Raw genomic sequence first — 15,556 nt, 5'->3', positions numbered from 1 at the left:
AAAAAAAAAAAAAGGGAAATGGATACCAGGGAAAATGCATTCTTTAGTTGCTCTATAGAGCCAGCACGGGCACAGCCAGTGCCATTAGCCAGGTCATGGGGGCGCGTAGAGGGGAAGCAGCGCCTGTGAATTCTGGTGGCGCCGGCGACGGCGTGGATGTTTGAGAAGGAAGGTTTGTCAGGGTAGTTGGGTTCGTCCAGGGGTTGGGCAAGGTGGTCGAGGCGGTGGTTGTTGGGGCCTCTGTGGGCTGGGGGATGAGTTGGATGGTCGAGGTAGGGACAGGGTTCACTCCTGTTTGGCCGCCGGAACCGACTGTCTGCGTAACGGTAGAGAAGGAGACTTGCGGCACGGTGACGGTGTAGGTGGAGTAGGTGATAGTTGTGCAGGGAGCCTGTGTGGGTGCCGGGGACTCGGTCTCGTCGGGGCTCACACCGGTAGGCGTTGGGCCTGCGGGAGTAGTGAGGGTGATCGTCGTTGGAACGTGGGTGATAATGCCGGGGTTTTCGGGAACGAAAGCAGCGCAGATACCCGTCATGTAGGAAAGAGCAGCTTGGACTTCTTCGGCGGACGCACCCCAGGCTTGGATGCAGGAGATGACCTTGCTTGTGAACTCAGCGTCGGGGCAGAAGCAGGTTATGTCGCTATTAGAGTTGCAGTCTGGGAGAAGGTTGAGCCAGGTGTTGATACACTTGGGCACGACATTGGGGCATGAGGTCGTCGGAACTGGTGGGGAAGGAGTGTCCACTGGAGCGGAGGGGGTTTCCTCGGGGGAAACGGAGGTAGGGACTGTAATGGTCAACGACTCCGTGATCGTTGCCGTTGAAATGGTGGTGTAGGTGGAGGTGATTGTGGAATCCCCGGTGGTGATTGTGGTAGTGACAGGGCAGGTAGTGATCGTCGTATAGGTGATATCGGTGACGGTTTCTTGAGGTACGTCCGGTGTGGTTTCGGGTGCCTGTGGAGTTGTGATTGGGTTGACAGAGGTTGGCACAGGGATCGTCGAGGTCTCGGTTATAGTGGCTGTAGAGATAGTTGTGAACGTTGAAGTGATTGTAGTATCACCGCTGGTGATTGTAGTAGTCGCAGGGCAGGTAGTGACAGTGGTGTAGGTAATCTCGGTGACAGTCTCTCCAGGGGCCTCTGGGGTAGAGGTGGGGTTGACCGAAGTTGGGATAATCGGAGTTGTCGTTGGTGCTGGGGCAGGGGTTTCAGTGACCGTGCAGCGGCCGCAGACGGTCGTCGTCGAAGTGAGTGTGACAGTTGAGGTGGTGATAGTGACAGTGGTAATTGTGGACTCGCCAGAGGTTGTGGTATCTGTAACCGGGCAGACGGTCACGGTCGTGTAGGTAATCTCGGTAGTTGTCCAGTCCTCAGGAGGAACGGAAGAGGATCCCGGGCTCACGCTGGTTGGGATAGTGGGAGTAGTAACGGGAGGGTTGGGAGCAGGTGCGGATGGGACAGGAGTCTCTGACGGCTCAGTTTCCACAGGAGGGGGAGCATCTGTACTTTCTCCTGGACCACTCGGAATTGAGCTAGTCCCCGTGGGAGTGACTGGGCACCAGGTGGTGGACACAATAATGGTTGAGGTGGTGACTGTGGTCGAGTGCGCAGGGCACTCGGTCACAGTGGGAGCACACTGGGTAATTGTGACCTCGCTAGTAGTATACACAGTGGAAAGTGTGTATGGTACAGAGCTGCTGCCGGGAGTTGCGTAGGATGTAGTGGGGATCACAGGGATAGACGACGTGACGGGGCTAGAACCAGTGGAGGTTGGAACATCCGGCGTAGGAGTCTCCGCAGGTGTCTCATCAGGAGCCTCTGGGGTGGAAACAGGAGCCGATGAAGTTTCCGTAACAGTGTGGGTAGGAGGAGTGTAAGTGGGCTTGCCTGGTCCACAAATGAATCCAATGCTTCCGATACCGATGTCACAGTCGTCGTGGTCACTGTAGTCCGGCAGTCCGAAACTAATTGAGATAGCACCACCGCACTGGTCGTTGGTGACTTCCGAGCCGGCGGAGTTGCACTTGGCGACCTTTTTGCAAGTGGAACCATCAGGCATGCCAAAGGAAATCTGGACATCCGTTTCGACGGAGGTAAAGAGCTGGAATTTGTCGATAGAGAACCCTGGCTTGTCGGCACCGCAAGAGATGGACGGGGATGAGGATCTGTCGAAGCCCTTTGAGACCTTTCCCGTAATACACTTGCTCTACAAGCAGTCGAGAGATATGTCACCCCAAGCTCCCTCCTGAAGGATGGATTACTTACGTTGAAAGTCCGGGTGCGGAGTCCGCCAAAGCCATTGCTACAGCTGAAACCAGAGAAGTCTAGGCCGCCATACGAAGAGAATGAACCAATCGTAAGGCCCTCCCAGTTGAAGCCCATCTGCTGCTCTTCGGTACACTCGTTGTCGGTGTTGTCAGGAGCGGGATAGCACTCATCACTACCCCACCACTTCAGAGGCCAGTCAGTACGGCTAGTCCCCAATAGACAGGGAGGCATGCACTTACCAAGCCAGTAGCCTGAGCCGTGGCCAAAAGGGAGAGAAGAGAGACCAAAGCAATGGCCTTCATGGCGAGAGAACGAATGGCCTATTTGTCAAACAAAGGTATCGAAGCCAGTCGATACTCGGAACTTGAAGGTACAGGAATGACCAAAGAGAAAGACGGACAGGACAGACAGAACAGAAACGAGTGTCTGTATCTGAAACAGGAAAAGAGGAGAGAGGAAAGAGGAAAGAGGAAAGAGGAAAGAGGAAAGAGGAAAGAGGAAAGAGGAAAGAGGAAAGAGGAAAGAGAATAGAAGGATGGAGGGACAGAAGCTGAAGTGGAGGAGAGGGAGAGGAAGGAGAAGGAGGATCTTTATAACACTCCATCATAACGCACCGGCGGCAGGGAACAACGCAACAAAGACAGCATCGTCAGCCAGCGTAGCAGGGCGACAAACGCCGAAGCTCAAGACATGAAGCAGGTAAGACAACCTGAAAGCACCATTGTCGCAGGTCAAGCCCTTTCAAGCCTCTTCAGGGACGCGTTCATTGCAGAACCGCTACCAGCGCCACACCATCGCCAATCAGCGGCCGTGCAGGGTAGCCGCCCGTCCTGCAGAAGCGTCTCGCCAGGGCTATTAATAAATCTGGTCCTCATGATAGGCAGTCGAGCGCTGTGGCTTCTTCAGAGGTTCACGCTTGTCCTGCCGGATGTTGATGAATGCAAGGGAAGCTCCTGGCTGTGCGGTTAAGCGCTGAACTCACCCCGGAAGGCCCGGATTCGCACTCGACTCGCCCATTCGCTTTCTGTCCACGGCGATCGTCGTCTCTACTGAAGATCTCAAACATAAAACCAATCAAGGTATCCCAATATTTAGAATTGATCGGACCAATTATGCAGGTAAATTTGGTAGATTTATCCACAGAGAGAAAGAGAGAGTGATAGAGAGGCAAGGAAGCCGTGTTAGGAACATGAGAAGAGGTATATCCCGAAAGCCACTCCGACTCCAGGTAGATCGACATAGGAGGAAAGAGAGAAAAAAACAGATAGGAAATCATCATTGTCATCAAACTCAAACTTTTGGTCATGCATCGAGCCCTTCAGTTGTCCCTTAAGACCCTGGAACGCTTGTTCCTGCACGCTTGAGAACCTCGCTTAGCGGTAAGGTGATACAAGACCCGAAACACCTCATATTATCAATTACTTATTGGCCACCCCTAAAAGGGTATCTGGCTGTGACGCTGGGCGTTCATCAGCTTTCGCCGCACTGCCTCCCCTCCCGAAAATCCATTAGCTTTGCGTTTCCTTGTAGGGGTGCGCTGGTCCGCATGCCGAGTATGACGGAACACGCTGGCAGGGCGGGATGGGGAATTGGCCGGCATGAACTCCCGATGTTGTGGAAGCCGCAGTAATGCTTGGTATCGATTGTGATTGCGGCGAAATGCAGTCACAATGCCCTGATCGAGATGGTTCAGGAATCGTTCCGCACTGCTCGCTTGCTGCGGCTCCCCAACGCGATTCGGGGTGGGGGTGCCGTTTGTGTCACCCATAGTTGCCACTGCTATGGGGGAAACCAGAGTATCATCATCAAACCCCTTGTCTAGCTCGTCGTCAGACGAACCATCACCAAAGTCTATAAAGTCGTCCACGTTGAGTTGCGCCTCTGGGTCATCATCGTCGTCATCTTCTTCAAATGAACTGTCAATAGCGAAGTCACGAGACGGATAGAATGCCTCCGGAGGGCCCATTACCTGACCCCCAGGAGTGATGTCATTTCCGAGAGCCGTCATCATCAGATTCGCGCTGGAGGCGAGCATAGGGCTGAGATCTACCTTCGGTGATACAAGAGCGTCGGTGTCGCTCTCATCGATGAGATGCATTGTGGTCGCGCGCGGACTATTGTTTGTGGTCCCGCAAGTGCTGGTGGCTGCGGATTCAAGCCAGTCATGGCGAGAGGAAGCATAAGCGGGGATAATCACCAGGTGTTTGCCAGTGCAATCAACCAGGGCAACTGGCTTGTGGGGGTCAGCAACGAAAGTGCCCATTAGAGGACCCCTCCTTCGACGAGGAGTAGGCTCGGTTTTCTCTTCAACCCCGGTCACCAGAGACGCTGATGAATCACGGCGGAGGATAGACCGTGGGTGGGTGATTGTTGCGGGAGGTGGGAGGTCTTCATCTGTAGTCTCGCCATCGTCGGCTTGCGGTCGGTTAGCAAACTAAAACAGGGCTGGTACGATTTATTCCGGTATTGTGCATACTCTCATAGCCACTCGAAGACCCCTCAGAGGCAGCGCCATCGGACTCGACATGATAGATGTTCGAATGCCCATAGTCTGACTCGGCGTAGATCTCGTCAGATTGTCGGCGAGACGGACGGCGAACCGCATCATTGTCGCTATCGATCATACGACGCAATTGGGGGTCGAGACTGTCTTGGTGGAGGAAATCGCCGGGGATTTCATCCTCCGTGTACGAGTCGCTATCGGAGGATGAATCAGAGTCTTCTTCGAAATGTACCCGGCGCGGAAGGGGAGTTTCCACGGCAGTTTCACTAGCTACATCAGTCTCGCCGAAGGCCTCCATGGCACTGTATAGCTGTTGTTCATCAAAGAATGGCGCAGAGGACAATAGCATATCATCAGAAAAGACATTGGGATTACCCCAATCATGAGTGTCACCCGTGCCGGAGGTCAATGCACTCTCAAATTCGTGCTCATCCTCCGATTCTACGATCAAGAGCTCTTCGAGGATCTCAACGTCTTGATCTTCATCATCGCCGTCACTAATATAGTCCACGGCAGCATAAACATCATCGGAGCTGTCGTCTAAGTCGGGTCCATCACTAATTTCTTGGTCGTCACTCTCATCCATTACTGCTGCCGTCTTCACACATTTCACCGACTTCACTCCCGCCTTATGGGCCCTATTCGCATAGGACGGGGTAAGGAGAATTGGTTGATCATCTTCATCGTCTGCGTCTTCTGAATCATTCGCTTCGTCGCTGAGAGCCTCCATTGATGTGACCGACGAGAGGCTGGAAACGGTCGAGGATGATGCCCTCCGTTTCCGATCCGAGCTCAAATGGCCGAGGGGTGATGTTTTGCTAGATCTCTTAGATTCGAGGTTGTCTTTGGCGGCACCCTTCAGGGCCCGCCTGGAGATTGGTTTGGGCATTGTTATAAGTGACAATAGAATTGTAATTGATCGAGGTTCGGGATCAAATGCTTGCTCAGGGACGAATGACAAGCAAGATAAGTGGGTATCGGTTGAATATTTGCATATGGACAAAGTTTGCTACCCGCAAATAGGTCAATTGCGCCAATACCTTGAGGGAAAGGTGAAGAGGGTTTCAGAAGGGTCGCGGCAGTCTCGGTCGTAGTATTTTATTCGTAAAGCGTCAAAAGAGTAGGAGAGGAGCCGTTATCGTAGCGTTAGGAGGACCGGAGAAGAATAGCGGCAGTGTCGGATTCGAGGTGGTAGGGAGGGTAGGAGGAAGGTCGGGTTGTTAATAGCCACAAGAACACCTCTCCGCCCAATTCGGACGTCCAAGTGCTTCTTCCGTGAATTTACTGAAGGGCAATTTCGACGCTCCTAGGAGTTACGTCGAAAGAGGAACAGATATCGTCAAGTCGAATTGGAGATACTCGGAGCTGCTGGACTGGGGAGCCGGGAGAAGGCTCCCCAGCGAGGAATCTACAGCTCAACGAAGGCCATGGCGGCGAGAGAACCCTTGACGATATCTGATGTATGGAAAAAGAAGATAAATAATAAAGCCTTGGGATGAAAAGATGGAGCGTGGTTGGAAAATGGACTGCTGGTGCGAGGGTCGAAGGGAAAGAAAAAAGAATGAGGGGTGAGGCCAACGATCGATATTATGAGAAAAAGCTGAGGCCCCCAAGACACTGCAGGGAGGCAGATCCTGTATCGTATTGTAACTGGTCAATACCGCTCCCGCCTCGGATTCAATCCTGTGGAGCTCTTTGCCTGAATGGATGGGCCCGGTCCCGTCAGCTGCGACATCAGTCCTGTGGTTGGCCAGATGCTCGAAAACTGTGGATGTTCATTCGCCAACGGGTTCACCGCATCTTTTTTTTCTTGACTTTTTCTCTACCATTCCCTCCAGGGCTGCCATCGGATGTATTGCTTTTACAGAGCTGTGTCAACTTACTTGATGGCATTATTTCAGCATAGTGACAGGAACAAAGAAAATGGCGGACCGAGGTTTTGGGTAGAGTCATTCGACGAGAGTCGAAACAAGAATTTGAGGAATGTCATGTGTTGTTATACTTGTACTAGTACTTTGTCTTGTGCTTGCCTACCAGAAAAGTTTGCCGCTGGACAAAAGAGTTTTTTGGTGGTCGAGTGCGGAACAGTTGTCAATCAATTCATGACCCCCATCAAACACCTGATTTGCTTTGATATCAGGACACGATGTCAGAACAGACCGTCACCTTGTAAAGTGACTCATCGAGAGCAGCTGCATGACTCTGATGAAGAAGGGGCCCCCTTTGTGACGCAAAAGCAGGAGTGCTCAGCCTGGAGAGGTGATTGACAAGCAGCCAGAAATGCAGATCAAGGCTGACGCCCAATCGTGGAATACCGCCATGTGAGGGGCATTACTGGACCGTGCTCCTGCATTCGCATCCTTGGACCACACAAAGTAACTCACTCTGATGTCAGCTCTTTCAGTCGCAAACTTCAAGGACAGGAGTGGTGCTGTTGAAGCGATGTCCTGAGAAACGTATTCAGCTGGTGTGGTGATATTGAACGGCATGTGGCGCAAAATCTCCCAGATCCCGATTCATCAAAGCAAATTTTTGAGTCTCCGTCCCAGCCCCAGAGCATCCTCCTCCGGCGATGCTTCGTCCCAGCCAGAAATCCTTCTTCATGGTGAGCGCGGTTTCATCAACCCCTGCCTCACTTGAACCGCCTCGGCTCCTTCGTGGCCCCTCTGCCCAAGACGGCGTGATACTTGCCCCCAAGAGCCGGGAGCGGTCATCTCGAAGTTCGAGTTTCGGGCCTTTCTCCACCCAGTAGGTGGCAAGCAACAACTTTGTCCATGGACGACTCAGAAGAAACTTGGACGAAGCTGCCCGCAAATCATGACGCGATCAAAGGGCAGGTTTTAATCTCTCGTCTGCACTCCTATTTTCGTCTGGACAAGGATGGCCTGCCTTTACATCTGCATTATTTTTGGTACCAGCGCTAAACCAAGCAAGCGTCTGGAGAAGCCCTGGAGAGCATGCAACCTCCTGCAAAGAGCTTGACAATGGGATTGGCTCAAAGAAGCGGTAAAGGGGACAGCTGGCCCGACCCCAGTTTCCCCATCGAGCTGCAGATGAAGTGGTGGCCTTCGCGCCGAGAGGTGAGCTTAACGAGGCCGAGCCATGGCCAGAGCGGCAGAGATCGATTGGCTAGGAGAATCTCCGTTCTGAAGAAGGTTAAACGCCAGCTTCTGGGAATTGGACAAGGCAATAATTCCATGATTGTTCTCGCTCTCGTTGAAAGATTCAACAGGGTCTTGATAAGCCAAAGATTCGTGGCGTTTGCCGATGTTTCAACGTCAACGGATCCGGCCCAAGAACAAATCCGACCCTCCCGCCTTCACCCCCTCCCAAAAAAAAAATTTATTTACTCCGATACGGGGAATCGAACCCCGAGCTGCCGCGGACAGTACTCTCATTTTGTGAAAGGCGGCGATGTTAGCCGTTACACCATATCGGACGAACATACGAAAAATTTTCAAAATTTAGCTCTATTAATCTATAATGTCAATTCAGTGGCACAGATCGATGCTCGTTCGATAGATCTAGCGTGAAAACGTCTCGAGTTACGTCGTCGGGGCTAGGTATGAAATGCAACATCCTTCCGCCCCTCCGTGAATCAACGAAAAATGTGGCAGTGAAAAAGGCCTACGGCGGAAAGAAGAGCCCAAGCCGTTTTGGGGATCAACCGAAATCCTCGACGCCTAGTGCCAGAGGGAGGGACAGATGCCGCTCTGTACTCCTAAGGGGGCTTGAATAATGAACTGACAGGCACGGTAAAAAGAAATGCATTCGCTTATAAGCTTTCCTACCACTCGCCGGTCTCACAGCATGGCAAGCAGCCCCGGGATCGACTTACAACAAGAGTCGATTCGAGACACTCTAGGGGCGGGAATTGGTTTCAAGGATCGAAGATTAGACTTACACTCGGCATATCACTCGAGGCAGAACAGGCATCTTATACTGACTTTGCGTACGAAGCGAACAGCTTAGTCCTCTACAGCTGCTACTCAAAGTTCAACCCCCTTGTAGGTTAATCTGAGATTTCGAGAATGTCTGTTGATTCATTTACAACAGTAGGTTGTACTCCAGTAGTTCGTCACTGCAGTTATCTGGCCTTCTGAAAATCAAATGTGCAGAGACGTCCACGTAACGCAGTCGTTGGCACGATCCGGTCGAATATAAAATCCCCTCCCTAACTCAATCCCGAGTTTACTCTACACACATTCACACCTCCTCATTTCTATCCATATCCTGAAAGGCACTGATAGCACCTAGTAATATACCACAATGACCTTATTCCCCCGAATCCAGCTCTTCGAGTTCATGGACCTCCCCTGGTGCCCTGAATGGTTCCGGGTCTACGCTCAGTCCTTCCTGGTGGGACTATGGAACCTCTCCATCCCAAGCATCTCAGTTTCCACCTTCGCCGCCGCTGCATCCGATACGATCCTCGAAAACTTCCCAGACCTGTCCTCGTTCACTTTCGTCGATCTCTGCACCGGAGCCGGCGGACCAACACCCCTCATTGAGTCCCGACTCCACAACTCCCTCAGGCAGCAGGGGAAGAGCGCCGTGCGGTTCGTCCTGACGGATCTATACCCAGCTCTAGAGCAGTGGAGAGATATCGCGGCGAAGCATGAGAATATCACATACGTGGAGGAAGCGCTGGACGCGAGGAACTGCAAGCGGATTGCAGGGCCGGGACGGAAGGAGGGTCGGATGCTTACTGCATCGTTCCATCACCTTGACGATGAGACGGCTATAGCTGTTCTCGGGGATGCGATTTGGGAGGCTGATGCGTTTATGTACCTCCCGTTTCTTTCTTTCTTTTCTAATCTTATATTCTATATGACCCGTCAAGCTGAGGTCATACCAACGTGCCCTACTTTTTAGAATTCAAGAAGGCGTGCAGCGGGATATCACGTCCCTCCTAACCTGCCTATTCGGATGCCTCTTCTACCCGCTCGTCTATACGCTTGCAGCACCGCAATACTGACGCTCACCCGTGCATCTGCTCTTCACGTACCTTATCCCCCTCATCTCAGTCATTATGGCATTCGACGGGGTCGTCTCTGCAGCTCGATGCCGTACACCCAGGGAAATAGAGAAGCTTGTTGAGCGGACTGGCCTTGATGTCAGGGAGTGGGAGTTTGGGAGTGGGAGTTTCGTGTGGGAGGAAGGTGTGCATTCGTCGTGTTCTCTGTGCTCATTGGTTTGCTGGGATGAAGAGGGGAGCTATGGGAGGAGGGCAGGGGGAGACCGGACCTGACATTGGGGTGGCAGAGTAGTTTGCCTGGCAAAACAGGGCTTGTGGAGGAATAAGGTTGGTGGTACGTCATGCAAATCGGCTGGCGCCGTTGCTCCATTGTAACTGTAGCGCTGATCCTACCGAGTCCGAGAAGTAGACAGAGATGGGTGTACGATTAATATGTCTGCCAAACGACTATTCTCTCGTAGAATTAGAGTACCATGGATTTCTGAAAAATTAATCAAAAAATCCACCCTGCTTAATAATGTCAAAAAAAGTAAATCCGCTTTGTCTGTTGTCCGATATGGTGTAACGGCTAACATCGCCGCCTTTCATGAAATGAAAGTGTCTTGTCCGCGGCAGCTCGGGGTTCGATTCCCCGTATCGGAGATTAATTTCTTTTTGTTTCCTCCGATCCACTCTGCTCGGAGGAGGTGCTTTTCTGTCAAGGGATTTATTGGGAAGAGAGGGGGTTCTTATTCTTTTTGGACGGTTGTTGAATGCCCGAATTTGATTGTGCGGATCGATTGTGTCCGGGCCGCATACAGGAGAGACAGATATAGACCAAAAACAAGTAGATGGCGGTATATTAGACTAAACCAGAAAATCTTGATGGTATCAATCATGACACATAAACCAACCCGAAATTATAGAGTATCATTACCTTTATATCGTATAGTTGAGAAAAGGAACATGCCACTCATGTCCCCGGATACGGAGTAACTTTCGAAGAAGGCGAAGAGTTCGTGGTGTTAGTCCTGCCGAAGATAGATAAAATCGACTTCGACCTCGTAGGCTTGATCGGCTCGTGCCTTATGGGCTCGTTCTCTCCACGACTGGCCTTGTCTTTTTCCTCCTTCCCTCCCGCAGGTGGAGTAGTCTTGCTTTCTCGATCCCTTTGTGCTTCTTTGATACCCTCGCGGACTTCAGTGATGGAGGCACCTTGTGCTGCGGTTGTTGTCAAGGTCTCCGTGCTTCGAATCTGCGGAACCCCTCCATTGGGTGCCTCTTGGTTCAACTTCTCGATTTCCTCTCCGGTTACGAGGCGCTCATTCTCGAGACGGACCTCACGACCGCGTTTGTGGCAGTACCAAAGGATAAATAGGAGGACTGTCATGATCGTTAGCCCATTTAACACAAAGATAACTGACTGTAACGTACTGAATAAAGCCAGCGACCAGAGAACGTTCATCCCGAGCACCGCCGGGAATCGAGCCCTAAGGAAAGCCATGATGGATCGCAGCATCCCCACTATCGCAGCTGGCTTCCCAACCAACTCTTTCAAACTGGGTAGATTCAGGCCCATTTTATTAGCCGCCGCAGCTGCCTTCCCAATGTTTTCCACGTTGACACCGCTCTGGCTGGCTCGCTCCGCGGCGACAGCAATCATCTCGGGGGCTAATGTTTCCGTCCACCGTTCGGGAAGCTTTTCAATGAGCTTTTGAAGGAAGTTCGGTAACTTCGAGTATGTATCCTGTAACTGTCTGTTGCCGTTTGTGAGTAGCATTTCGAGATCATGGTAAGCTGTCGGGACGCCGTTGATTAGATCTTTGAAGATAAGCTTAAATTTGCGAAGCAACTCTTGCGTTTCATCGCTAATTGAGAAGACTTTGTTATTGTCGGCGGCCAAGTTTAACCGGTCGAGGATCTCGGTTATATCTTCGTTTTCTTGTTTTGTTTCTCTATCGTCTTTGTCTTTGGGGGGTTCAGAGGGCTCAGGGGCGACTGTGGTTGCCGCACTTTCTGGCTCCTGCTTTCCTGACGTCTAAAAATGAGGTGTTAGATTATTCTCCACAGGAGCTGGAAACACAAGAACTATTGGGATTTTAGGAGAGGCACCTTCTTCTCCTTCTCGCTCTTCTTCCAAATAAAGTTCCAGGGCGACTTCTTCCTCGCCTTCGCCGACGGCTCCCTCTTCACGCCCGTGGCACTTGAAGCCTCAATCACCGACTTCCTCCGCTCCTGCTCCCCTAGTTCCTTACCAAATTCTTCGACCGGCGAAATACGCGCCTGCTGGGCAGTCTCCGTAGCAGCCGGCGATTGTTGTTCTCCATCGGGACCAGGAGTAGCTCCGGATCCTGCTACCTCCGGCGACGAAGACTCAGAGGTGACATTTCTTAGGAATGCTTCATCTTCAGCGGTCAAAACCGGCCCCTGAGATTTCCCGCGGGATTGAGAGGCCGCGGGGTGTTTATGCTTGAAGAGGCTGTTGAGTTGTTGCATCTTGGTATGTTATTTAATAGCGCATGAGTCCGAATAATCTATATTCTGTAAAGGCGTTTCTTATGGGAGTTAACGGGATTAAGGAATGTTATGGAGGCCGAATCCAAGTGGGAAATCTGTTGGTGTTGCTCAAGCTGGGCTGGGATGTCCATCGTTGGGCGATGATATCACTCCTGCCTAAGGCCAAAAGATCTGGCCCCGCTTAAGCCACTGCACCGCCACATCAAATTTCCTTGGTTTTGATTGGCTGTTTTGCGAACTACTCTGGATTCGCCTTGTGAAAGAGAAGCAGCTGTCTCAAGGCCAGAAATAAAGCTTGCATGTCGCTATTTCAGTCAAAGGATACCTATTGAGGCTAATTTGGGAGTTTGAGCCGAGTCGAGCTTCATGTGTACGTAGGTAATGCTGGGGCACGAACCGGACGCCGGAGCTTTACAGGATGGAACATCCAGCTTTTTCGCAGTCTCGGAAATTTTGATGTTGGATTTGTGGTATCTCCACGAAATATAGTTCGATCACTCAAGCAGAAGATGCTTCGGGGAAAGGACATGTTTTGGAGTCCGAGCGTTACGCCGCATTAGTCTCCGATTCGTGCTTTTGCTGCGAAATAGCATCATCAGCCCACATCACCCTCAACCCCGCATTGAGCATGCTTGTTTTCCTCTGTTCAAGGAGCTTCCTTGGAAAGTGTCACCGGGCGTTCCCCAGAGCATTATAGATACGGAGCAGTTTGATCGGAGTTAATGTCTCCACGCTATTCAACAGTGGCCGTTCTCGGCGCCGGGCCGGCGGGCATCTCAGCCCTAAAAGCACTTCACGACGAAAAAGCATTTGAAAAAATCCGAGTATTCGAGAGAAGGAATGTTCCTGGTGGCACCTGGAATTACGACCCTACTCCTCAAAAATTTCCAGGAACGTACGCGTCACCCTCGGCTGCCGATATCTTAGCTCAGAAACCTTCAACGTTTCCAGGAACAACAACCCCGCGAATTGTGGAAGATGCGACAATACCCACGGCGATGTATAGCTGGCTGGACACTAATGTCCCCGCAGAGCTGATGGCATTTACACACACGCCGTTTCCGAATGCCAACTCTCCCGTTTCGACCGAGCGATATGGTGCAGGAAACGCCACGCGTCCGTACCAAGTTGTGTCACAGTATCTTCTTGATTTGGTGGAGAAGTACCGCGAATATATCTCTTTCAATACCACTGTGGTCTCAGTAGAGAAAACGGATGCTGGGAAATGGAGACTGACGTTAAGACAGCCAGAGAGTACTGGAGACACGCACGGTGACTTATGGTGGCAAGAGGATTTTGATGCTGTGGTTGTCGCCACTGGACAGTATAACGTGCCCTATATTCCGAAAATCTCAGGGCTGGATGAGGCCATTCAGACGAATCCTGAGGTTCTGGAGCATGTGAATGCCTTTCGATCCCCTGACGCGTATGCGGGAAAGAAGGTGGTGGTTATCGGGGGAAGCTTCTCAGCTGGAGACGTCGTGGGAGATATCTACACACTGGTGCAAGGCCCACTATATGTGTCGCAGAGTTCACACAGCCCATTCATCACAGAAATATGGCACCTGCCCCAGGTCGAACTGAAGCCGACGATCAGCCACATTCACGGCCAGAGGGCCTCAAAGATCCAAGTCAGCTTCTCTGACGGTTCTGAGGTGGAGGGTGTTGACAAGATTATATTCGCCACGGGATACCGATTTTCATTTCCTTTCCTGTCGCACCATCCTGTTTTGATTGCTGACCGATTACCTGGAGTGTACCAGCATGTCTTCAAAATCGGAGACCCATCGTTGGCGGTCATAGGCCTCGTTCGGGCACCCTTACTATTTCGAATGATGGAATACGAATCCGTGGCTGTGGCACGGTATTATGCCGGACGTGGACGCGAGCTTCCCAGCCAAGCAGACCAACAGAATTGGGAGGTTGGGCGGGTAAAGCTCAAGGGCGATGCGTATGGTTATCACGATGTAACGAGAGAGATGAAGGAGCATATGGAGTTTTTGCGAGATCTGGCTGGACCCCCTGCTGCCGGCGCAGACGCGTACGAACTGCCTCCGATTGCCGATGAGTGGTTGGAAAAATGCTTCTCAGTCTTTCAGCTCAAGGATCAATACTGGGGAAGGGTGAGACGGCGAGAAGAGGAAGCTCGGCTGAACCGAAACACATAGATACTTAGACCGAGCTGAAGATGGTGCGGGAATTACCAGGTCTTCTCAAAAGCTTTCGTCTTCTAGCCTGCGGGGTGCATAATCTCCATGAGTCGCCTGTGACACTCCTCAAATTCGGTAGCTGCTAGATCTTGTCCTTTAAATTCTAGCTCCACTCGAACTTTGATTCGTGCCATTGACTTTCCGTATCGCGAACGGTGGAATTCTACCGGATTCATTTTCAGATCCTCGACACAGTCATACATGACACCCACACGCCTTAATGAGGGTAGGCGAGCGACTTGTGCACACATAACAGCCCAAGATAACCGTATGCCCGTAGGGCCATCGCTGACGTACAACGGTGCGGGGTAGAGGTGTAGATATCGGATACTGCGGCGGGCTGTGTCGGAGAAGCGATCGATTAGAAAGGTCAGAGAAGTTGGATTAGTGGCAAAGCCGAAGGATACGCCGGAGAAGAGAACAGGAAGCGCTTCGTGATAGATTTGATGGCACGTCCTGAGAAGTGCGACGGGAATATAAAGCGCTGGTTTGCGGTTATATATCAACTTGATCTTGGGCGACGGCTTGTAGTAGAGGGTCTGGGGTCGGCAGGCCGATGGATTCCGTTCGGCGGTGATGCGAATAAGCTCGTCCCAATGTGAAGATGATGAAAAAGCGTACTGGTAGATGAGGAAGCGGATCTCGCGGGGTAGAGAGAGGAGGGATGATCGGCCGGGGATTGAGAAGTGGTTGCGGATGGGGAGTGACTCCATATCACTGCTCTCGAGGGAAAGAGTGTTGGAGTCGGTGCTGCAAAAAGAGACAGCATCAGAGTCGGGATGATGAGTCTTGAGGCGCTTTCTCTCCATGGTGTTGGTTTGATGATGATGTGGTGGATGACGCTGCGAGCTTGGGATCACAGCCTCGTCGCTTCCCTTATTCGGCGGTCGATGTAAGGCCCCAGGCAAGCTTTGGCTGCAAATCGCTCAAGCTCCCGATTCCTGAGTCCGAAAATTTTTTTTGTTATTGTGCCCGGAGGACCATTCCACACGATGCCGAGCTATAACACTCGGTTGATTCCCACGAGCAATGACTGATCTCCTCTTTCATGTTCGAGCCTCCATGCCCCGGTCTGGACTGATTTTTGCGCAGCATCATCAA

General features: G+C 51.7%; 8 protein-coding genes and 2 non-coding genes across 10 annotated transcripts; 5 read left to right on the top strand and 5 right to left on the bottom strand.

Moving 5' to 3' along the window:
* BJX67DRAFT_241529 (extracellular serine-threonine rich protein) lies at positions 1–2,651 on the bottom strand. The gene is made up of 2 exons (XM_071026103.1): positions 2,266–2,651; positions 1–2,206 (listed from the first exon to the last, which is right to left on the bottom strand). The coding sequence occupies exons 1-2, from the start codon at positions 2,497–2,499 to the stop codon at positions 53–55; spliced, it is 2,388 nt and encodes a 795-aa protein (XP_070882667.1). The 5' UTR covers positions 2,500–2,651; the 3' UTR covers positions 1–52.
* BJX67DRAFT_363191 (uncharacterized protein) lies at positions 2,641–3,347 on the top strand. Its single transcript, XM_071030071.1, has one exon. The coding sequence runs from the start codon at positions 2,959–2,961 to the stop codon at positions 3,235–3,237; it is 279 nt and encodes a 92-aa protein (XP_070882666.1). The 5' UTR covers positions 2,641–2,958; the 3' UTR covers positions 3,238–3,347.
* On the bottom strand, positions 3,334–6,331 carry BJX67DRAFT_363189 (uncharacterized protein). Its single transcript, XM_071030070.1, has 2 exons — positions 4,745–6,331; positions 3,334–4,683 (listed from the first exon to the last, which is right to left on the bottom strand). Exons 1-2 carry the CDS (start codon positions 5,658–5,660, stop codon positions 3,704–3,706), a joined length of 1,896 nt encoding a protein of 631 aa, XP_070882665.1. The 5' UTR covers positions 5,661–6,331; the 3' UTR covers positions 3,334–3,703.
* A 213-nt stretch (positions 6,332–6,544) lies between these two features.
* On the top strand, positions 6,545–7,191 carry BJX67DRAFT_241514 (uncharacterized protein). Its single transcript, XM_071026102.1, has one exon. The coding sequence runs from the start codon at positions 6,622–6,624 to the stop codon at positions 7,036–7,038; it is 417 nt and encodes a 138-aa protein (XP_070882664.1). The 5' UTR covers positions 6,545–6,621; the 3' UTR covers positions 7,039–7,191.
* A 929-nt stretch (positions 7,192–8,120) lies between these two features.
* BJX67DRAFT_t80 lies at positions 8,121–8,210 on the bottom strand. The gene has a single exon. It is a non-coding gene; the product is annotated as a tRNA-Glu (tRNA).
* Positions 8,211–9,040: 830 nt separating this feature from the next.
* BJX67DRAFT_384528 (uncharacterized protein) lies at positions 9,041–9,749 on the top strand (the record flags this gene model as incomplete). The annotated part of the gene is made up of 2 exons (XM_071033681.1): positions 9,041–9,558; positions 9,647–9,749. 2 exons carry the CDS (start codon positions 9,041–9,043, stop codon positions 9,747–9,749), a joined length of 621 nt encoding a protein of 206 aa, XP_070882663.1.
* A 550-nt stretch (positions 9,750–10,299) lies between these two features.
* On the top strand, positions 10,300–10,391 carry BJX67DRAFT_t81. The gene has a single exon. It is a non-coding gene; the product is annotated as a tRNA-Glu (tRNA).
* Positions 10,359–12,361, bottom strand: BJX67DRAFT_363183 (uncharacterized protein). The gene is made up of 3 exons (XM_071030069.1): positions 11,841–12,361; positions 11,163–11,766; positions 10,359–11,111 (listed from the first exon to the last, which is right to left on the bottom strand). The coding sequence occupies exons 1-3, from the start codon at positions 12,222–12,224 to the stop codon at positions 10,702–10,704; spliced, it is 1,398 nt and encodes a 465-aa protein (XP_070882662.1). The 5' UTR covers positions 12,225–12,361; the 3' UTR covers positions 10,359–10,701.
* A 510-nt stretch (positions 12,362–12,871) lies between these two features.
* Positions 12,872–14,444, top strand: BJX67DRAFT_241492 (uncharacterized protein). The gene has a single exon (XM_071026100.1). The coding sequence runs from the start codon at positions 12,968–12,970 to the stop codon at positions 14,411–14,413; it is 1,446 nt and encodes a 481-aa protein (XP_070882661.1). The 5' UTR covers positions 12,872–12,967; the 3' UTR covers positions 14,414–14,444.
* BJX67DRAFT_241493 (uncharacterized protein) lies at positions 14,445–15,352 on the bottom strand. Its single transcript, XM_071026101.1, has one exon. The coding sequence runs from the start codon at positions 15,262–15,264 to the stop codon at positions 14,476–14,478; it is 789 nt and encodes a 262-aa protein (XP_070882660.1). The 5' UTR covers positions 15,265–15,352; the 3' UTR covers positions 14,445–14,475.
* Positions 15,353–15,556: the final 204 nt, after the last annotated feature.

This window comes from Aspergillus lucknowensis, assembly GCF_044049455.1.
Source record: "Aspergillus lucknowensis strain CBS 449.75 chromosome Unknown BJX67scaffold_49, whole genome shotgun sequence".
NCBI classification, from domain to species: domain Eukaryota; kingdom Fungi; phylum Ascomycota; class Eurotiomycetes; order Eurotiales; family Aspergillaceae; genus Aspergillus; species Aspergillus lucknowensis.
Note: the sequence above shows the minus strand (reverse complement) of the source record. Positions and strands in the feature narration are given on the sequence as shown.

Bases quoted from the DNA above. Each gene is read 5' to 3' on its own strand.
- BJX67DRAFT_241529 (XM_071026103.1), bottom strand. From the start codon at position 2,499: ATGCCTCCCTGTCTATTGGGGACTAGCCGTACTGACTGGCCTCTGAAG. The intron at 2,207-2,265 runs GTAAGTAATCCA...GACTGCTTGTAG, and splicing joins TCCGCACCCGGACTTTCAAC to AGCAAGTGTATTACGGGAAA.
- BJX67DRAFT_363191 (XM_071030071.1), top strand. From the start codon at position 2,959: ATGAAGCAGGTAAGACAACCTGAAAGCACCATTGTCGCAGGTCAAGCC.
- BJX67DRAFT_363189 (XM_071030070.1), bottom strand. From the start codon at position 5,660: ATGCCCAAACCAATCTCCAGGCGGGCCCTGAAGGGTGCCGCCAAAGAC. The intron at 4,684-4,744 runs GTATGCACAATA...ACCGACCGCAAG, and splicing joins GTCTTCGAGTGGCTATGAGA to CCGACGATGGCGAGACTACA.
- BJX67DRAFT_241514 (XM_071026102.1), top strand. From the start codon at position 6,622: ATGTATTGCTTTTACAGAGCTGTGTCAACTTACTTGATGGCATTATTT.
- BJX67DRAFT_363183 (XM_071030069.1), bottom strand. From the start codon at position 12,224: ATGCAACAACTCAACAGCCTCTTCAAGCATAAACACCCCGCGGCCTCT. The intron at 11,767-11,840 runs GTGCCTCTCCTA...CCTCATTTTTAG, and splicing joins AGAGCGAGAAGGAGAAGAAG to ACGTCAGGAAAGCAGGAGCC. The intron at 11,112-11,162 runs GTACGTTACAGT...CGATCATGACAG, and splicing joins CTGGTCGCTGGCTTTATTCA to TCCTCCTATTTATCCTTTGG.
- BJX67DRAFT_241492 (XM_071026100.1), top strand. From the start codon at position 12,968: ATGTCTCCACGCTATTCAACAGTGGCCGTTCTCGGCGCCGGGCCGGCG.
- BJX67DRAFT_241493 (XM_071026101.1), bottom strand. From the start codon at position 15,264: ATGGAGAGAAAGCGCCTCAAGACTCATCATCCCGACTCTGATGCTGTC.